At 45.7% G+C, this 22833-nt stretch overlaps 1 protein-coding gene across 1 annotated transcript in view; it reads left to right on the top strand.

The window, feature by feature from the left end:
* Positions 1 to 22833, top strand: part of rnf157 (ring finger protein 157) — a 64365-nt gene that overhangs the window by 29936 nt on the left and 11596 nt on the right. The window contains exons 12-19 of the mRNA XM_083787626.1: positions 6712 to 6824; positions 8108 to 8346; positions 8823 to 8928; positions 11609 to 11717; positions 18365 to 18510; positions 18544 to 18693; positions 19899 to 19949; positions 20259 to 20307. Of these exons, the coding sequence (XP_083643752.1) occupies positions 6712 to 6824; positions 8108 to 8346; positions 8823 to 8928; positions 11609 to 11717; positions 18365 to 18510; positions 18544 to 18693; positions 19899 to 19949; positions 20259 to 20307 (963 nt within the window). The remainder of the gene's footprint in view (positions 1 to 6711; positions 6825 to 8107; positions 8347 to 8822; positions 8929 to 11608; positions 11718 to 18364; positions 18511 to 18543; positions 18694 to 19898; positions 19950 to 20258; positions 20308 to 22833) is intronic.

Genomic DNA, 22833 nt, shown 5'->3' with positions numbered 1-22833 from the left:
CACATGAAAGCCCGTTCTCCAAACAGCACTGAATGGTTTTGATTGCTAGACTGTTCTCATGTAAAACTCCACCCACTCCATCAGAACTACACCCACGCTCCATCAGAACTACACCCACGCTCCATCAGCGACTGTTAGAAACATTATGGGCTCCATTTTCGTTCCATCTTTCTAAATACACTGTTTGGGGATTTAGCAGTGCCCATACCCGACGCGGGGTTGGCGAAATTAAGGGCCTTTCTGTGTGGAGTTTGCACGTTTTCCCCGTGTCCCCTAGGGTAGGCACCCTCACATGTTCTCCCCGTGTCCCCCAGGGTAGGCACCCTCACATGTTCTCCCCGTGTCCCCTAGGGTAGGTACCCTCACATGTTCTCCCCGTGTCCCCTAGGGTAGGCACCCTGACATGTTCTCCCCGTGTCCCCTAGGGTAGGCACCCTCACATGTTCTCCCCGTGTCCCCTAGGGTAGGCACCCTCACATGTTCTCCCCGTGTCCCCGAGGGTAGGCACCCTCACATGTTCTCCCCGTGTCCCCTAGGGTAGGTACCCTGACAAAAAACAAGTAGTAATCCTGGTCTCTAAACTGCCTCCCCCTGGCCAGCCGGGGCGCCTGATGGAGGGGAAAGGAACTGGTCGGAAAAACGTGTTCCTTCCACGCGCTACGTCCAACCAGGGAAACTCCCCCCTGTCAGGTGTAAAGGAGCAACTTGGGACACTCAGGCATGAAGGAAGCACAAGTTCAAGTCCGTTGCTCTCCCCTTGTCCCCCATATATGGGGACTAGGTTGGCGGAGGGTGTGTAGAGCCCAGGATCACAATTGATAATTGACACAGGGGTGAAAAATGGGTTATAAAATCGTGGGATAAAAATTATATTAAAATATATATATATATTCTTTTGAGTGTTTACACAATCACTCAAAACTTGGTCATTCATTGTCAATGTAATTAATGAAATTAAAGTTTCTTAAACGTAATTTTCAAGTGAAGTTTATGGCAGGAAACTTTTAAGAGAGGGGACAGGAGTCTTGTGCCCTGCTGCCTGAGTTGCCTCACTGCATGATCATGCATGTTTGTGCGCTGCACAGCATTGAATCAACATCAACCCACCTCGGATGCGTGTGTGTGATCACGGCGTAAGGTCCAGACTCCAGAGGCTCAATTAGTTTAGACTCTAAATTAATTAAACTAAACTCTAATTAACTTTAGAGCTTGCAGTCGAACTGTCGAAGAGAGGTGTCGAAAAAACAAGAAAAACAACAAATGATAGCCTACTCTGGCAGCATGCACATTTCTGCAAGCCGCCTTTGTTTTCAATGATCCCACCATTCGCACGTCGGCAAAGCCGTTCTCACCTATCGGCTGGAGAATGCTAATTTGTGTGTGTGTGTGTGTGTGTGTGTGTGTGTGTGTGTGTGTATGTGTGTGTGTGTGTGTGTGTGTGTGTGTGTGTGTGTGTGTGTGTGTGTGTGTGTGTGTGTGTGTGTGTGTGTGTGTGTGTGTGTGTGTGTGTGTGTGTGTGTGTGTGTGTTGCTCTCAGATCTCAGACATGCTTTTATTTGTCATTGTCAGTAGTTAGTAGTAAGAGAAGTAGCCTACAACACTATTGCCCTGGGTAAATACAGAATAGATATATTATATTTAAAATAATCACTATATTATCCACAAATGGCTCAATAAAGGAGAGGATGTTACACTATTCATTGTACATTATATATATACTCAAATTGACATTGAGCTTTTTTGTTAAATAAACATTTGACCTCTTATTTAAGTTATTTTATACCATTTTGGAACCGAAATAGGGAACCGTTAAGAACCGGAATCGATAAGCAGAACCGGAATCGGTACCGGACTCGAAAAAATCCTAACGATACCCATCCCTACATATGCCATGCCATGTTAGTCTAGTTTCAGTCGACTAAATATCATAGGATTCTAGTCGACTAAAACTACGGTTGATTCAGTTGACTAAAGTGTGTTTTGTCGGGCCTTGATGCCGTCGTAATGACTGTTTTTACACTTGCTGAAAATAGCCGATCTACAAGCTCACAACGAGTCGCAGCGTGTAGATCTGCTATTTTCAGCATGCAACCAAGTGTAAAATGACTTATACTGGATCTCTTGTCCGCTAGTCCATATCCTAACATTTTAGTCTAGTTTTTATTTGTTGATGAAATTGTCAGTAGTCTTAGTCTTAGTCATCATAGCTTAGTTTTCATTTAGAATCCATTTATTCTTGGAAAAAGGTAGTCGACGGACATTTTTCGTCTTAGTTTTAGTCGACGAAATCAACACACACAAGGAGTTGCAGCTGGTGTGGTTTGGGCCTTAAATTAGGACAATATTTGTATTTACACAAACCCTCAAAGCTGGACATAGGAGGGGCTATAGTCCCCCTCAAAACCCCCCAGTAAATCCAACCCTCCATAACACATTTTGACCTGAGATCAGATTTTAAAAATGTCTTCTACATCCTGACAGTTTTCTGAAAAAGCTGTGTTTCTATGTCAGTCGTTCTTCGATCTTTCAAAAATAGCAGACCTACAAGCTCGTAGCGCGCCACTCGGTGGCGCGCTACGAGCTTGTAGATCTGCTATTTTTCAACAGCTAAAGCATAACATAATGCAAAAACCAAAAGGGGTTCCCGCCCAAAATGGGATAACAAGCCTGGTGGTGAATCAGTGTCTTTGTCATCGTGTCATGTGATGGCGACTCCTCCTTTTGACAGTTGTGTATATATAGAGAAAGCTTTTTTTCTCCCGTCTGATTTGTCTCGTCCATTGTTTCTAAATGATCATAACAATCTGCAGAGCAAACCGCAGAGGAAGCCAAACTAATAATTGGGTTACAAAGTATAGATAGCAGCCCCAATGGCCTACACAATACATACAAGCAACATAACTGCCTTCTTTGTAACTTCATCTCATACATATAATAGGCAATGTCAGTCTTCTGATGGCTTATATCAGTGGTTTTCAACTCTTTTCAGGACCTTTGAGCCATGTACGGACCACCATTTGATCAGACCCAAAACGTCGAATATTTTGTTGTTGTTGTTGGATATGATGTTGTCCACATTTCCATGCTGTATTGATGTCGGTATACCGAGATAACAGGCAAGCCTTGATCAAAATAATTACAATTCTTCTACATTCACTAATTGTGTAGATTATTGTATAGTAATGCAGACGTTTAACAAAGATGTAACTCTTGAGCGTGTAAAATGAAACCAAATTATTGTTAACCCATTTTGGGGCGGTAACCACTGTTGGTGTTAGCATTATGTTATGCTTTAGCTATTGAAAAATAGCAGATCTACAAGCTCATAGCACGCCACCGAATGGCGCGCTACGAGCTTGTAGGTCTGCTATTTTTGAAAAATCGAAGAACGACAGCTGACATAGAAGACATAGCTTTTTCAGAAAACTATCAGGATGTAGAAGACATTTTTATAGAATCTGATCTCAGGTCAAAATGGGTTAAACGTATGCTATTACCTAATTTACACAAAGTCTATTAGATAATGTAGAATAATGGTTGTTGTGATCAACGTTTGCCTGTTATCACTCCTAATGGTACCAGATAAATACAGCATCTGTTCAATAGCACTGATTTATGGCAACAAAAATTATCAAAAATGAGGTTACCTCCCGACAGCAACGATTTACATTTTAACCCATTCTGACGTTAGCATCATGTTATGCTTTATCTATTGAAAAATAGCAGATCTACAAGCTCATAGCGCGCCACCGAGTGGCGCGCTATGAGCTTGTAGGTCTGCTATTTTTGAAAAATCTAAAACGACTGACATTTTTAGAATCTGATCTCAGGTCAGAATGGGTTAATAATCAGACCAGTGTGTGTCCAGTGGAAACCTCGTATGAATCTGATCTCAGGTCAGAATGGGTTAACTGAGCTTATTATTTGTGCCATTCTGTTAATTTGTTACTATGTTCATTCTCTTGTAAAGTAGGGAGTAGAGTAGACTGTTCCCAGCAGGTGAACCTTTGTGCCATCTAGTGGCGTATGTAGGTACTGTAAGTGGTGTTCCACTCTGCAGTGTTCCACTGTTTCACTGCAGTGTATCTTCACACTGTAGTACAGTAGGTGTAACCATAGCAACCCTGGCGTAACCTATCTTTCAGAATCAGAATCAGAATCAGAAGACTTTATTGCCATTACATGTAAACATGTTAGGAATTTGGTTCGGTGAACAGCAGAGTGCAGTTATGACATTTAAGTGCAAAACAGGACAAGATAGTGCAAAAACAACATAGTGCAAAATGATAGTGAAATGAAATAAAAATTATAATAAATACGTATAATGAATAGTTTGGACCAGCAGAATTGAGGAGCCGGATTGTCATGGGGAAAAAACTGTTTGAGTGTTTTAGTCTTTAGGGAACGCAGCCTCCTGCCTGAGGGGAGCGGGGTCAAAAGACTGTGGCCTGGGTGTGCGGGGTCAGCCATGATCTTCTTCTGGGTGTGCGGGGTCAGCCATGATCTTCTTCTGGGTGTGCGGGGTCAGCCATGATCTTCTTCTGGGTGTGCGGGGTCAGCCATGATCTTCTTCTGGGTGTGCGGGGTCAGCCATGATCTTCCTGGGTGTGCGGGGTCAGCCATGATCTTCTTCTGGGTGTGCGGGGTCAGCCATGATCTTCTTCTGGGTGTGCGGGGTCAGCCATGATCTTCTTCTGGGTGTGCGGGGTCAGCCATGATCTTCCTGGCCCTCCTCAGAGCCCTGCTCTTAAACAGGGCCATCTTTCCATTTATTTGTATTTTTTCTCTATTCAACAATAATCTACATTAAGCTCACAACGTGTCATATAATGCTGCACGATCTGACCTTGTGTAGATCTGCTGTTTTTGGTCACTTTGGTCAGTTTTTATAGTTTGTCGTATAAAAGAAAATGGCCCACTCTCTGAAATAGAAATCTAACCCGGCCTGCATACCATACCATACCATCTTTATTTCTATAGCACATTTAAATAACAACAAGTTGTACCAAAGTGCTTTACAAAAAAATAATAAAATTCACAACTTCATTTAAAAACAAACAACATACAGTACACAGTGTCACTTTCAACATCAAAAAGCTCATACTATGCTAGGAAAAGCCAAAGAATAAAAATATGTCTTGAGGCGTGATTTAAACACCTGAAGAGTGGGGGGCCTGTCTTATGTGCAGAGGCAGCTCATTCCAGAGCTTGGGAGCTGCGACTGCAAAAGCCCGGTTCCCTCTGAGCTTCAGCCTTGATTTAGGCACCACCAGGAGAAGCTGGTCAGAGGACCTGAGGGTCCTTGTGGGAACATACGGTTTGAGTAGTTCAGAGGCCCATGGAGAAGAAAATAATATAAATATAATAATAATAATAATAATATAATAATAATAAATATAAATCTAACCCGGCCTGCATAGGCCCACGGAGAAGAAAATAATAGTTTGGAAGTTTGAACACTCCAACAAATGGAATTTTAAATTTTTTTCCCCCTACATGTCCATGTCAACAACAAAAATGTAGGAGAAGTAATTTCATTTAATGGTTGGTAACAGATGATGTAAATCATTGCTTTTTTAAGATATTCTTGGGGCTCAAGTGACTGCAGTATTTGTATTTGTAGTACATAACAGCAGCACAGTTTGAAATGTGCACCCTATAGCCAGAAACATAATGAAGTCTGTGTGTTTGACTACTACTCCCTTTCTGAAACCAGTCCCTTGACTTGAAGTGCTCTCGGGAGGTTCCCTCGTCAGGAAGTGCCCCTCCAGCTGAATCAAGTTCCCTTGATTAGGGTGCTGGGTATAAAAAACTGTTTGGAAATACACTCGCCCTCCTTGTGAAGAAACAGGAAACAGACACTATTCGTTGCCATGGTTACCATCATGCAATTGTGTTACCTGTTATTTTGTTTGTACAGTTATATTGCATTGCATCGTGTATGTTTGTGTGACATGTGGATTTCATTAATATGGAAAAAGGAAATACAGCATGACTGTCAAAAATGACATTTACATCCATGGTGTTTATAAATCATTGTGTTAAAAGTTGTTTTGTTTGTGTGGTTTCATTTATAGTTTTTCACGGTGGGGTAAATAAAGAGCCCTTGTGAACATCAGTTGGAGCGTTGTCTATTCTGCATCAGATGAAGATTGTTTAGGAGGAGTTTATTTATCATTTATTTGTAGTGGTACTTCCATTTGTAGGTCGCGGTTTCCATGCGGACAGAAAGCAGGGCTGCACAAGGCAATCGAGTCTAGATCGGCACAGACTCGCTCTTGAGGGCTTTATAAGCCACTTCCACTCAAGGCTGCTTGGTTTCGGACAACACTTAATATGGCGCAGCCTCGCGTGAACGCGCATATCGAGGGCAAGTGTGTAGGGCGACTGGCGAGGAGCTGGTTTCAGAAAGGGGGCTAGGGTTTGACTGGATTGCTGAATTCCTACAATGCCCATAATGCTTTAGTGAACTTCCCCTCCTTGTGGAGAGGGGGGGGGGGAGGCTGCATGGAGGTGTGACTTTGTAGTCCAGGAAGGAAGTGAGACCACATTTTCGTGACAGGCGTTTGGTCATGAACATGGCGTCATGACTTGGACACTTCCAAGCGCCATTATTATGTGTCCAAATCTTTGGTTGTTGTTGATGTGATTAACGTATCGTTTGGTCTTTCTGTTTTCTCTCTCTCTTTGTCCACGCATTGATCCCGACAGCGTTCCGAGCTCTGCTGCAGATCCGAGCCATGAGGAAGAAGCTGAGCCCTCTGTCCCCGTCCACCTTCAACCCTGTCATCACCTCGCAGACCTCTGACTCTGAAGAGCACTCGGTATGTCCCTAATGTCCCCGTATGTCCCTAATGTCCCCGTATGTCCCCGTATGTCCCCAATGTCCCCGTATGTCCCCGTATGTCCCCTAGCGTCCACCTTCAACCCTGTCATCACCTCACAGACCTCTGACTCTGAAGAGCACTCGGTATGTCCCTAATGTCCCCGTATGTCCCTAATGTCCCCGTATGTCCCTAATGTCCCCGTATGTCCCCGTATGTCCCCAATGTCCCCGTATGTCCCCGTATGTCCCCGTATGTCCCCGTATGTCCCTAATGTCCCCGTATGTCCCTAATGTCCCCGTATGTCCCCGTATGTCCCCGTATGTCCCTAATGTCCCCGTATGTCCCTAATGTCCCCGTATGTCCCCGTATGTCCCTAATGTCCCCGTATGTCCCCGTATGTCCCCGTATGTCCCCGTATGTCCCCGTATGTCCCCTAGCGTCCACCTTCAACCCTGTCATCACCTCGCAGACCTCTGACTCTGAGGAGCACTCGGTATGTCCCTAATGTCCCCGTATGTCCCCGTATGTCCCCGTATGTCCCCGTATGTCCCCGTATGGCCCCGTACGTCCCCGTACGTCCCCGTATGTCCCCGTATGGCCCCGTATGTCCCCGTATGGCCCCGTATGTCCCCGTATGTCCCCGTATGTCCCCGTACGTCCCCGTACGTCCCCGTATGTCCCCGTATGTCCCCTAGTGTCCACCTTCAACCCTGTCATCACCTCACAGACCTCTGACTCTGAGGAGCACTCGGTATGTCCCTAATGTCCCCGTATGTCCCCGTATGTCCCCGTATGTCCCCGTATGTCCCCGTATGGCCCCGTACGTCCCCGTACGTCCCCGTATGTCCCCGTATGGCCCCGTATGTCCCCGTATGGCCCCGTATGTCCCCGTATGTCCCCGTATGTCCCCGTACGTCCCCGTACGTCCCCGTATGTCCCCGTATGTCCCCTAGTGTCCACCTTCAACCCTGTCATCACCTCGCAGCACTCGGTATGTCCCTATAATGTCGCCTAGCTTTCCAGTGTTGTTTTTGGCAGCAGATTTTTAGTTTTAGTCATAGTCTCTTGAATAGTTTTAATTTAGTCCCCTGGAATGTTTTAGTGTTAGTCTAGTTTATTTGTCGACTAAATTCCATATGATTTTAGTCGACTAAATCTACAGTTGATTTAGTCGAACGAAATGTATACTGTATCTATAAATCTATAAACAGACCTTTCCCTCGTGCGTGTGCGTGTGTGTGTGTGTGTGTGTGTGTGTGTGTGTGTGTGTGTGACACCAGGCGTCGGAGCACATCCCCCCGGGCTACGAGGCGGTGTCCCTGTTGGAGGCGCTGAACGGACCCCTGGGCACGTCGCTGGCGGGCGGGGGGCCCCCGCTCAACTCGGGCCCCAGCCACCTCAGCGGAGCGCTGCCCCCGTACAGCGGAGAGACGCACCCGGCCCCCGCCCGCTCCCACTCCCCACTGGACCACACGCTCTCCGGCCAGCAGGGACTCAAGCTCAAGAAGAGTGGATCCAAGTAAGACCATTATTCTTTGCATGTTCTCCCCGTGTCCCCTAGGGTAGGTACCCTCACAAAAAACATACAGTAATCCTGGTCTCTAAACTGCCTCCCCCTGGCCAGCCGGGGCGCCTGATGGAGGGGAAAGGAACTGGTTGGAATAACGTGGTCCTTCCACGCGCTATGTCCAACCAGGGAAACTCCGCCCTGTCAGGTGTAAAGGAGCAACTTGGACACTCAGGCATGAAGGAAGCATGAGTTCAAGTCCGTTGCTCTCCCCATGTTCCCCATATATGGAGGCTGTGTAGAGCCCAGGATCACATTAGACGATTGACACAGGGGTGAGAAATGGGTTACAAAATCGTGGGATAAAAAAAAAATATATAAAAAAAAATACCATTATTCATTAATCATGTTAGCATGCTATCATGTTAGCAGTGTTCTTCTGTGTGTATGTTTTTGTTTCTCATCCTAGTACATCTTTCTAATTTCAGGTCGCTTTCCCAGAATTCCTCCGTGCTCCCCGAAGAGGAGGACGAGAAGACGTGCAGCGAGTCAGAGGTTCACTGCCGCCGCAAACCGGCTGAGAACCAGCAAGAGGTACGATTTACGACTGACACCATGCTGAGAACCAGCTGGTGTAGCAATGGAGAACCAGCTGGTTTACAACTTAGCAGACACTCTTACCCAGAATGACTTACAGTAAGCAAGGTAAACACAAACAGTACAGCAGGGGTGGGAAACTTTGACGATGGAGAGTCTCCATCGTCAAAGTTTCCCACCCCTGCTGTCTCCCCAGTCTCCATTGGAGACTATAGTCCTACACTCACTCCAGAGGGCCACTATAGTTCCACACTCACTCCAGAGGGCCACTATAGTTCCACACTCACTCCAGAGGGCCACTATAGTTCCACACTCACTCCAGAGGGCCACTATAGTCCTACACTCACTCCAGAGGGCCACTATAGTTCCACACTCACTCCAGAGAGCCACTATAGTTCCACACTCACTCCAGAGAGCCACTATAGTTCCACACTCACTTCAGAGAGCCACTATAGTTCCACATTCACTCCAGAGGGCCACTATAGTTCCACACTCACTCCAGAGGGCCACTATAGTTCCACACTCACTCCAGAGGGCCACTATAGTTCCACACTCACTCCAGAGAGCCACTATAGTTCCACACTCACTCCAGAGAGCCACTATAGTTCCACACTCACTTCAGAGAGCCACTATAGTTCCACATTCACTCCAGAGGGCCACTATAGTTCCACACTCACTCCAGAGGGCCACTATAGTTCCACACTCACTCCAGAGGGCCACTATAGTTCCACACTCACTCCAGAGAGCCACTATAGTTCCACACTCACTCCAGAGAGCCACTATAGTTCCACACTCACTCCAGAGAGCCACTATAGTTCCACACTCACTCCAGAGAGCCACTATAGTTCCACACTCACTCCAGAGAGCCACTATAGTTCCACACTCACTCCAGAGAGCCACTATAGTTCCACACTCACTCCAGAGAGCCACTATAGTTCCACACTCACTCCAGAGGGCCACTATAGTTCCACACTCACACCAGAGGGCCACTATAGTTCCACACTCACTCCAGAGGGCCACTATAGTTCCACACTCACTACAGAGAGCCACTATAGTTCCACACTCACTCCAGAGAGCCACTATAGTTCCACACTCACTCCAGAGGGCCACTATAGTTCCACACTCACTCCAGAGAGCCACTATAGTTCCACACTCACTCCAGAGGGCCACTATAGTTCCACACTCACTCCAGAGAGCCACTATAGTTCCACACTCACTCCAGAGAGCCACTATAGTTCCACACTCACTCCAGAGAGCCACTATAGTTCCACACTCACTCCAGAGAGCCACTATAGTTCCACACTCACTCCAGAGAGCCACTATAGTTCCACACTCACTCCAGAGAGCCACTATAGTTCCACACTCACTCCAGAGAGCCACTATAGTTCCACACTCACTCCAGAGGGCCACTATAGTTCCACACTCACACCAGAGGGCCACTATAGTTCCACACTCACTCCAGAGGGCCACTATAGTTCCACACTCACTACAGAGAGCCACTATAGTTCCACACTCACTCCAGAGAGCCACTATAGTTCCACACTCACTCCAGAGGGCCACTATAGTTCCACACTCACTCCAGAGAGCCACTATAGTTCCACACTCACTCCAGAGGGCCACTATAGTTCCACACTCACTCCAGAGAGCCACTATAGTTCCACACTCACTCCAGAGGGCCATGTTGCATATAGCAAAAATTGCTGATCTACAAGGTCAAAACATGTCACAGTGCGACACGTTCTGAGCTTGTAGATCAGCTATTTTTTCTATCATTTGTATTGAAATCCTTAACACATAAAAAAAGACAATACATTTCTAATACTAGTCATTCAGTTACTAATATGGACTGAAGTAATAAAAGCGGGTCATGTTTGGAATTGTAACAGCTGAAATCAATCATATATCAGTATTTTGGGCCGCCAGTTGCCCATGTATGCAGTACTGTACATAGAATGCAGAGAGTCCGTGCAGTGCCTCAGTAAACTGTATGCAGTACTGTACATAGAATGCAGAGAGTCCGTGCAGTGCCTCAGTAAACTGTATGCAGTACTGTACATAGAATGCAGAGAGTCCGTGCAGTGCCTCAGTAAACTAGGCCTGTTCCATTCCCAGGTGAACCAATAACCTATATCGGTCTAAACAATATTAGGGGTGGGACGGTTCACTTGCCTCCCGATGTGATACGATCTCCATGCCTAGGGTGCCGATTTGATTTATATTGCAATGCTTAACCCATTTTGGACTGAAGTCTATTAAAAAAAGGCTTCTAAATCCTAACATTTTTCTGAAAAAAAACATGTTTCTATGTCAGTGGTGCTCAACCTTTTTCCTGTCAAGGACCCCCAGAATTATCTCTATTGGGCCACACGGACCCCCATCTCAATATATGCAGTTCAAGGGACTCCCCCAGAAGCAAATATTTTAGTTAAAAATGTTCGCTCTGAAATACATATTCAATGATTTGCGCCACATTTTAACGATTTTTCAAAAGTAGCAGCGCCACTCGGTGGCGCGCTATGAGCTTGTAGATCTGCTATTTTTCAATAGCTAAATTATAACATAATATTTAAAACACCAAAAGGGGTTCCTGCCCAAAATGGCTTAATAACATCATGATTCTGTATATGGGAACACCTGTGGTTGTTGACTGTGGATGTGGTCTCTTTGGCGTTGGCAGTGCGGCGTGACCCCGGAGAGCGAGAACCTGACCCTGTCGTCGTCTGGAGCTATAGAGCAGTCCTCCTGCATGGGAACCCCACTGTCCTCCACCATCACCTCCCCCGAAGGTACACACACACACACACACACACACACACACACACACACACACACACACACACACACAATAAATATTCTTAAGCTTTATTCATATAGCACCTAGTAGTGGGGAGAATTCACGACCGAGGATAAACTTTGCCAGGTGTAGAATGACTCGAGCCAGTCTGTCGGTGATAATTGTGACAGGCCTATAATGCCAGAGACTGGAGGCTGTCTTTTGTTTTTCTCGGACGAATGGTCTAGTAGTGGAGCATAGGAAGAGATAAGTATATGATTTTGCGCTAATTCGTCTAAAAGCACCATATTTTGCCCAGGTCATGCTCGAATGATTTAGCTATAGGGCACCCGACCTGGCGAGCTTCGAGGAGGTCGCCACAGCGGCCAAATCCATATGGCCACCATTAACAATCTATATAAGGCAAAAAGTTCTACGTTTCATTATGCATTAAGTAGCATGTGACGTGTCAGACTATGGGGGTTTTAATGATTCTGAATCCATTCCAATAATTCGTTTTTCACAAAAAAACTATCTTTGGGCTAAATTCGGCCATATAGCCACTTGCCCAAATGTGCCCAAATGTGCTGACCTCGTCACATTTGTGATTATGGCAATGGCCATTTTTAGCCCAACGAGTGTTTTTTCTTTGTGCAAAACTTAATGCTTGGAGTGGATTCAGAATCATGAAAAGCCCCTAGTTTGACATGTCACATGCTACTTAAAGAATGGATTCAGCATCATGAAAACCCTCTAGTTTGACATGTCACATGATACTTAAAGAATGGATTCAGCATCATGAAAACCCCCTAGTTTGACATGTCACATGCTACTTAAAGAATGGATTCAGCATCATGAAAACCCTCTAGTTTGACACGTCACATGCTACTTAAAGAATGGATTCAGCATCATGAAAACCCTCTAGTTTGACATGTCACATGCTACTTAAAGAATGGATTCAGCATCATGAAAACCCTCTAGTTTGACATGTCACATGATACTTAAAGAATGGATTCAGCATCATGAAAACCCTCTAGTTTGACACGTCACATGCTACTTAAAGAATGGATTCAGCATCATGAAAACCCCCTAGTTTGACATGTCACATGCTACTTAAAGAATGGATTCAGCATCATGAAAACCCTCTAGTTTGACATGTCACATGCTACTTAAAGAATGGATTCAGCATCATGAAAACCCTCTAGTTTGACATGTCACATGCTACTTAACCGTTTCCGCGCCATTGCCGAAGCCCTTCGGCAATTGCGCTTTTATAGTGCATATGATCGATCGAGCCATAATGCTACTCACGTTAGCCGGTTAGCTAGCAGTGTTGTTAGCACTGCACTGGATCTTTCATCTTAGATCGCCGTCGCCATAAGAATCCATTCTATCCGTTTCTTTCAATCGCCTGTATCTCCTATTCCTTGTCCCAGATGGCATTTTTGGTCAAAACAGCGTTTCTTTGACGGCACGAGCCGACGTTGTGGAGTGCTATAGTGTACCGGCAATGATCCGATGATGTAAACAGAGGTTGTCTTGGCAATGTAAAGCTGGCAGGGATAAGCTCACTTCCAGTTGAGGCAAAATGTGGCTTTTCAAAATAAGAGCTCAAATTTAAAAAATGCTGGCGTGAATTAGGTCCTAATTTCTCAATAAATGGTAGCAGTCAATGGGTTAAAGAATGGATTCAGCATCATGAAAACCCTCTAGTTTGACATGTCACATGCTACTTAAAGAATGGATTCAGAATCATGAAAAGCCCCTAGTTTGACATGTCACATGCTACTTAAAGAATGGATTCAGCATCATGAAACCCCTCTAGTTTGACATGTCACATGCTACTTAAAGGATGGATTCAGCATCATGAAAACCCTCTAGTTCGACACGTCACATGCTACTTAGGCTAAAGCATAATGACATTTACTTTGCCTTCTGGATTTGGCCGCTGTGGCGACCCTGAAGGTCACCGGCTCGGGCGCCCTACTAACTAAATCATTCGAGCGTTGCCCTGCATGGCTACATCCGTGCAAAAATGTTGGGCGCTTTTAGACAGATTTGCGCGAAATATCCCCTCCACTAGTTTGAGAATCGTTTACTAATTGTTTTACACACAACAGAATCCAAAGGAGTATTATGTTTATCCCATTTTGGGTGGGAACCCCTTTTTGGTGTTCGCATCATGTTATGCTTTAGCTATTGAAAAATAGCAGATCTACAAGCTCATAGCGCGCCACCGAGTGGCGCGCTACGAGCATGTAGGTCTGCTATTTTTTGAAAAATCGAAGAACGACTGACATAGAAACATAGCTTTTTTCAGAAAACTGTCAGGATGTAGAAGACATTTGTAGAATCTGATCTCAGGTCAGAATGGGTTAAAAACAAGAGCGGGAGATCACGGTGAACGACATCCTTATAGGCAGCCATCTTCTTCCTCCGCCACACTGGGAAGGAAAACAGTGTGAAGGAATAGAATAGAATGCATTTGTTGTACATGTGAGTGCAGTGCTGTGACCACTTTTCCATTGCATCTTATGAGTGGTTCGGGCTCAAGCGGGGCGGGTTCTTCAGCGCCCCCTACTGTCTGTTATCATTGTCTAATACCCAGCACTGGCCCAGGTTAGTCGGTCCCTCCCTCCCCCCAGCCACCCCCCCCCCCCTCCTGCTGCTTGCTCCCTATATCCCTCTGTCTCTCCTTCTTTCCTTGTCGGACAGAAATTGGGCCTCAAAAACTACACCAATGAAGGCTCTGTTCCATTCTGGTCAAACGGAGTCGGTGTTAATGATGCTAAAGAAGGCTCTGTTCCATTCTGGTCAAACGGAGTCAGTGTTAATGATGCTAACGAAGGCTCTGTTCCATTCTGGTCAAACGGAGTCGGTGTTAATGATGCTAATGAAGGCTCTGTTCCATTCTGGTCAAACGGAGTCAGTGTTAATGATGCTAACGAAGGCTCTGTTCCATTCTGGTCAAACGGAGTCAGTGTTAATGATACTAACGAAGGCTCTGTTCCATTCTGGTCAAACGGAGTCGGTGTTAATGATGCTAAAGAAGGCTCTGTTCCATTCTGGTCAAACAGAGTCAGTGTTAATGATGCTAACGAAGGCTCTGTTCCATTCTGGTCAAACAGAGTCAGTGTTAATGATACCAACGACGGCTCTGTTGCATTCTGGTCAAACAGAGTCAGTGTTAATGATGCTAATGAAGGCTCTGTTCCATTCTGGTCAAACAGAGTCAGTGTTAATGATACTAATGAAGGCTCTGTTGCATTCTGGTCAAACAGAGTCAGTGTTAATGATACCAATGACGGCTCTGTTGCATTCTGGTCAAACAGAGTCGGTGTTAATGATACTAATGAAGGCTCTGTTGCATTCTGGTCAAACAGAGTCGGTGTTAATGATACCAATGACGGCTCTGTTGCATTCTGGTCAAACAGAGTCGGTGTTAATGATACTAATGAAGGCTCTGTTCCATTCTGGTCAAACAGAGTCGGTGTTAATGATACTAATGAAGGCTCTGTTCCATTCTGGTCAAACAGAGTCGGTGTTAATGATACTAATGAAGGCTCTGTTCCATTCTGGTCAAACAGAGTCGGTGTTAATGATACTAATGAAGGCTCTGTTCCATTCTGGTCAAACAGAGTCGGTGTTAATGATACTAATGAAGGCTCTGTTCCATTCTGGTCAAACAGAGTCGGTGTTAATGATACTAATGAAGGCTCTGTTCCATTCTGGTCAAACAGAGTCGGTGTTAATGATACTAATGAAGGCTCTGTTCCATTCTGGTCAAACAGAGTCGGTGTTAATGATACTAATGAAGGCTCTGTTCCATTCTGGTCAAACAGAGTCAGTAGTAATGATACTAATGAAGGCTCTGTTCCATTCTGGTCAAACAGAGTCGGTGTTAATGATACTAATGAAGGCTCTGTTCCATTCTGGTCAAACAGAGTCAGTAGTAATGATACTAATGAAAGCTCTGTTCCATTCTGGTCAAACAGAGTCGGTGTTAATGATACTAATGAAGGCTCTGTTCCATTCTGGTCAAACAGAGTCGGTGTTAATGATACTAATGAAGGCTCTGTTCCATTCTGGTCAAACAGAGTCAGTGTTAATGATGCTAATGAAGGCTCTGTTCCATTCTGGTCAAACGGAGTCGGTGTTAATGATACTAATGAAGGCTCTGTTCCATTCTGGTCAAACAGAGTCAGGGTGCTGCTAGTGTGCATGTTGGCTCACTGGAAACACTCCGCTACACCAGTGGGTCTCAAAGTGGGTTTCAGGTCCTGGGCCGTGGCTCAGCGGTCCAGGCACCTTGGCTGGTAATCCAGTCTGGCAGTGTGCAAGTCTCTCCATTTGCCTCCATAAAAAATATAAAATAAAGGCGAAAGCCAAAAAAAAAACACTTCCTTGAGGTGGTTCCAAATGGACACTCTCAGAGTTATGGGGGTTCTTGAAATGAAAAATAAAAAAAACGTTTGAGAGCCTTAATTAGTATCATTCATTGGTAACACCTGTGACGGAAGTAAGGAAGAGGACCAATTTCTTTCCGATATGGCTGCGGTGCTCCGTCTGTCTTTTTCTCTCTCTCTAAAACATACTCAAATTCTGAGGGGGGAATACAAGAACGCTCGCCCCAAAACACGCTCGCCCCGGCCGGGTCAAATCCGGCGACCTCAGAGCGGTCGCCAACCAGGTAATCCTAAACGTAACCTCAGTAAAACTGCCTAAACCTAAACGTATTTCTAACGAACAGAGCCGCTGCATGATGAGGGGCGAGCATGTTTGGGGGCGAGCATTCTGGTTACCCTTATGGGCAGTGCCCTGCACAGAACGGCCTTTTCGAGCTGAGGAGCGTTTTGGATACCATGGTCCATATCACGCTCGCTCGCACACACACACACACACACACACACACACACACAGCACCCGTTGAGGTGCTCACTGCCCAAACGGTCCTGTCTGTGCCAAAGTGTGACGGCTATAGTGCTGAGTTGAGGAGCGCACTAAACGCGTCTTCACCACCGTAGACAAATACATGGACGGCTGGCGCTGACAACTCAAAAGGCGTTCTGTTCTCCCTGTGGGCCCTTCTTGTCCTGATCCATTTGGCATACTAAATAGAGTACGTGATTTCGGAGGGGGCCCTAAGTCAGTGGTTCACAAACCGTTTTAGCTCAAGACCCAAAAGAGAGCCCCTCCAATGCATGGCTTTCCGAAATTACGTCATCGGCCGGCCAAGTCTATGGACTTTGAATGCATTTACTGGTGTTGCCGCTCCAATGTGTGGCTTTGTGTGTGTGCCGCTATATACAGTATCTGTCGCTTTGTAGCTGAACTTTAAACCAGCTCAACTTTATTTGTTTCTTCTAGCAGCTACAAATGTTCAGATGTATCTTTGTACGTATCTTGACGTCGCTGGCTTCCATCTAAATCATATATGTCAAACTCAAGGCCCGGGGGCCAAATCAGGCCCGTGAATGAATTATCTTTGGCCCGCGGGATGATATTTAATTAGTATTAGAACTGGCCCTCTGGTATACTGCACGGACCACCATAATACTACAAGTCCCACAATGCACTGCGAGTGCATTGTCACGTATTGAGGGCCCGCAAGCATGCGTCTTATCTTCACTATTGATCAGCAGTGAAAGTACATCACTTGTGGTCAACTTTCAGCTACCCCTCTCCCCAAAAATGGCCTGTGTGTTGAAACACAGTCCGGCCCTCGACTTGTACCAATTTCTTTATTTTGGCCCACTGTGTATTTGAGTTTGACATCCCTGATCTAAATGAATGGTAGCCTGTAGCGTTGTGTCGTCATGTCTTCATGTCAGTAAGCAGCAAGCAGCCCGGCCCAGTCAGTCAGTGATGTTCAGCTAGTGTCTCATATCCGTAACGTGTTGTAGAGCCGGCCCTCCAGCCTGGGCAGCGTTCCATTTCGGGGTTTATGATCCGGATGGTAACTTCCGTCATGTTGTAGTCAATGATTTGTAGTCATCTGGCAGGAAACCACAAGGCGGGAATCAGTACTATGATAATGGAGGAATTCTTATTCCGCCTTGTGGTTTCCTGCCTGATGATGACTACAAATCAGTGACTACAACATGACGTAAACCAGTGGTTCCCAAAGTGGGGTCACGTGCCTAAAATAGCTCTCATTTGCGCCGCCCTCGTTGAAAACAACGTATTTTAACCCATTCTGACCGGGCACCCATTTTGGTGTTGGCATCATGTCGTGCTTTAGCTATTGAAAAATAGCAGATCTACAAGCTCATATCGCGCCACCGAGTGGCGCAATACGAGCTTGTAGGTCTGCTATTTTTGAAAAATCGAAGAACGACTGACATTTTTAGAATCTGATCTCAGGTCAGAATGGGTTCGTCAGACCAGCGTGTGTCCAGTGGAAACCTCGTATGAATCTGATCTCAGGTCAGAATGGGTTAAACTCCAGCTTGTCCCCCTTTCAGGCTGCATGAACAGCGCTCGAGCGCTCGGTTTCTGCCCCCTCAATATCCTAACCCTTCTATTGGAGGGCTCTGGCCCGGCCCATATCCTAACCCTTCTATTGGAGGGCTCTGGCCCGGCCCATATCCTAACCCTCCTGTTGGATGGCTCTGGCCCGGCCCAGTCAGTCAGTGATACTGTCCGTTATGACGTGTTCAGAGCCGGTCAGCAGCAGCAGCCTGGCCCAGTCAGTGATGTCCATGGCGTCGTCACACTCCATGTGCTCCATGTCAGGGTCCTACCTGGCCGCCGCGGAGGAAGGGGAGGAGCCAGACGACGACGAGGACGAGGACCTGGAGGAGGAGGAGGAGGAGGAGGAAGAGGAGGAGGAGGGGGGGGGAGAGGGGGACGGCGGGGGAGGCGACGCCGAGGACGGAGAAGAGGAGGAGGAGGAAGACGAGGAGGAGGGAAAAGACGGCGGGGAGAAGAGGCGGGGGGACTCCTCCTCCTCCCGCACGCAGAGCAGAGGGCCGTCGCAGCAGGACGGGGTGAGGACTTTGACTTTCTTTTCTTAAGATATTTTTTGGCTTTTTCTGCCTTTTATTGATAGTTTGAAAGTAGACTGACAGGAAATGAGGAGAGAGATGGGGGACGGGGACGGGGACACGTGGCGTCAGGCTGGCTCAGCAGCCTCTAGGGGCCCAGACGGTTGAGCTAACCGTCAGCCTGGCTCAGCAGCCTCTAGGGGCCCAGACGGTTGAGCTAACCGTCAGCCTGGCTCAGCAGCCTCTAGGGGCCCAGACGGTTGAGTAACAAAGGTCAGGGTACACATCTTGTGTACAGGTACATGAGAGTAAAACTTATTTTTGTTTGGCTTCCTTACAGACAATGCAGCAGCGTTGGGGGGGGGGGGGGGGGGGGGGGGGTACACTATGGTTCATATGAGTTCGTTCATGTATCTGATTGTTCGGGGAAAGAAGCTTACCAAGTAGTTTTACTTCAGTACAGTACTTAGGCAAGGCAAGGCAATTTTATTTATATAGCACCTTTCATACTCAAAAGCAATTCAAAGTGCTTTACAGAATAAAATACAGAGTGCAACAGTGCACTTTAAAATGAATACAGATTATAATAGATACAATTACATTACATTACAACAGATTTACTTAACACATTAACTGGCCAGGACGGAAGTTCGGCCTTTTGAAGCCTATCCAGTTGTCTTCCCAGGACGGAGATTAAACTAAATTAAGAGATTTAATTGTTTGATATCGGCGAGTGATACACTACAGTCTGAGCGCGTCTGTTGTCGAACCTTTCGAAACCACTTCCGGTTGGTGCGTCATCAAAAAGTGTCCCCCCTCCAAGCCTCCATTATAGCGGACGGGAGGAAAAAGTCTTCTAACGCTGATATCTCTGAAGTCTGAATCTAAATGATAAATGTTTTTTGACGGCCCATCACGGTTCCGTCGCTACAGAGTCACGGCAGGAATAATTCATGCCTTGGGCGGTCGGCGATCCTCCTGCGAATGTTTGGGTTAGATGCTATGCTACTTCTGGTCAACAAAATGGCGACTGTGTCACATTGAAAAGGGCTCTGAAGCTGCAAACAGCTGGGCACACCGATTTACTGATTCCAACTGACGCCGGGCAGTTAAGTACATCCTTTTTGAGTGTCTGTATTTGCTTGAGTGTTTGTATTTTTGGATAACTTTCCTCACTCAGAAATGTGTTTCTTTCTACCGTCGTACAGGAAGTGGCCAAGGAGCCAAAGGAGCATAAATACGAAGGACGGGACTCTGAGGTGAGTCAGTCTGGTGAACCGTTGGTTTAGTTTGGTTTTACATTTAATTAAACCTTTTCGTCAAATCCCCCTTAAATAACGATAATAAGAATGATAATTTGTTTTTTTATTTTTACATACAGTATACCATTCTATGGAGCTCGGGGAGCATTTAGGGGATAAGTGTGTCTTGCTCAGAGACACTTTGAACACATTGCTGAGGACTGGAATTGAACCTGGAACCGAACAAATGAAGCATTCGGACGTTGCAGTCTGAATTCATCCTTACTGTCTGTCTGTCTGTCTGTCTGTCTGTCTGTCTGTCTCCAGGGAAATGACGTCACAGAAGACGATCGCCGCTCCCCGCCTCACGATAAGGGTAACTATGGAAACCGAACGTTCACCTTTGACCCCTGAACCGTCTGTCACCTTTCCTCGTCGACCCTCTTTGTCACTCGTTGGGCCATGTGAGGTAGAAAAAATATATGTTTTTTTGTTTCGTTTTATAGTGTTTTTATAGTTATTTACAGTTTTGAAATATTCATTAGTTTTAGTTTCTGGATCATTTTTGTTATTGGTTTCAGTTGTATTAGTATTATGAGTATTGATGTCATAATGCATGACATCAAAAAACTAAAATGAAGATGGATTTTAGACGCAGTTCTAGTTCGTTTGCCGGTGAGATTCCGGTCACATTAGCTCAAAGTTATGCGTGCGCATCCATCCGCGCAATGCGCTGAAGACTAACAGTGATGTATACTGTAGCTTTTAGGGGTTTAACGATACATTTATTTTAATTAAAAAATTAAAAAGAATCAAAGTATATCGAAATGTAAACTGACTAAATTGACTTTGTATCGTATCGTTTTGCAATGCAAATAATCGATTCGATCAATATCGCATGGTGTGCCAAAGACGTCTGTACACGTTTGTTTTGTTTTTTTTAATCGGATGGGCACTCCACTTGGACCACTTGGTTCAGAATTATTGGAGGTGTGCTTCACTTGAAATTAACAAGGTTCTCTAGCTATTAGGGCATTAACCAAACGTGATTTTTGATAGTCGACTCGATTACCATCAAAATCGATTTATAGTCGATTAGTCGGCGGTAAAATATGATATTTATTCCATCCAATCAAGCATTAAAACATCGCGTTCTGAAACAGCCAGCGAGTGAAGCAAAACAGAGCCGGTGAATGCAGGCCGAGTGGAATAGTACTAAGAGAGTGGCGACACCTATGGGCTATAGTTCCAAACATTGGAACTATATCCCATTGAGATAGAATGAGCACTTCCGCATTCCATTGTTACAGTGGGAGTCAACGCGAGTGTCGCCACTCTTACTAGATTACGCTGAATGCCGCTCTGATTGGCCGAAATTAGCTCAGCTGTTTCAAGTCAAAGTTGCAAGTCCACAATGACTCACGAATGGACGCGTTGTGAGCTTGTAGATCTGCTATTTTTGATGCGCAAGACCGTTCTACGGAGCAGCATAGCATGTTACGTTGTTCACAATGTGTGGAGCGGGGAGGAGGAGGAGGAATGAAGTTACCATGCGATGTTTTTCATACAACCCTAAATGTTCAACAACAAGTTACAACCACAGTTCCTTTGGTTTTTAGAAGGAGCTACAAGCTAGGGGGAGGTTTGCTAGCTAGCAGGCTGCCAGGCTATGAATCAGATGATCAACTACTTAACTCCATCGCGAGTCTTTTGCGACTATTAGAACTATGATCGTGCGGCATAGCTGTTTGTTTTTAATAATGCCACACGCGGCACGCCTGGACTTTTGTTGGATAAGCATGAAGAAACATGAAATCACGGCAAGAGCTACTGTAGTTTGACTGTCACCAAACTGAATAATATTGGGCAGAGCGAGGAGGAACTCCTGCTATACTTTACTGTACCGGACGACGACGACGACACGTCTCCAATCTAACTTGTTGAACAAACTACAGTAATAAACTCACCAATAGTAAAAGTATTTACACACTGCAGTTGTCCCCATTGATCTTATGAGCCTATGAGGCATATCACATATGCTTTTCCCAAAGACAATCTGTCTTGAATGCTGCTAGTGCCACCGCCGCCCACCGGCAAAACGGCAAAACGGCAAACGGCAAACGGCAAAACCCACGTACAGTAGGCTTGTATATGATATGAAAACAATCAGCCAAGAATGGATTAGTACTGAAGTTGGCGAACTACCAACAAAACAACCGAGCTCACAGCTGCATGACTGCATGTCTGCTGTAGAAAAGCAAAAAAAAATATATATTAAAAATAATATTAGCGAATAATCGGATGTCAATTAACAGTGTCGACTAGTGTTTTGCTAGTCGACTAGTCGACTATTAGATTATTATGTTAATGCCCTACTAGCTATAGATGCAGCATCATGCTAACAAATTGGCATTTGCAATGCTTTGCACCGCTTTATAAATGTGTGTGTGTGTGTGTGTGCGGGTGTGTGTGCGGGTGTGTGTTCCGCAGCCTGCATGCACTTTTTGAACTGTCGTATAGAACGAGTTCACACGTGCACCACCCGCATTGCTGCGTGCGTCACTCCTGTGTGTGTGTGTGTGTGTGTGTGTGTGTGTGTGTGTGTGTGTGTGTGTGTGTGACTGTATGTGCAGTATGTGCGCCTGCGTGTGTGTGTGTGTGTGTGTGTGTGTGTGTGTGTGTGTGTGTGTGTGTGTGTGTGTGTGTGCGTGCTCGTGTTGAGGGGTTGAGTGTGTAGTCTGTGTGTAGTGGAGTGTTTTCTGTGTTGTGGTACGTGTGCATGAGAGAGGGAGTGACAGACAGAGAGAACTATTATACTGACAGTGGTGGTTGGTTGCCGGTTGAAAACCCTTCCTCTTGAGTCCCGTCTAAAAGAGGGTGTGAAGCTGCGTAATTAGGGGTC

This window comes from Protomyctophum parallelum (assembly GCF_964188405.1).
Source record: "Protomyctophum parallelum genome assembly, chromosome: 17".
Taxonomy (NCBI): domain Eukaryota; kingdom Metazoa; phylum Chordata; class Actinopteri; order Myctophiformes; family Myctophidae; genus Protomyctophum; species Protomyctophum parallelum.
The sequence above is the reverse complement of the archived record's forward strand: the minus strand, read 5'-3'. Positions and strand labels throughout refer to the sequence as shown.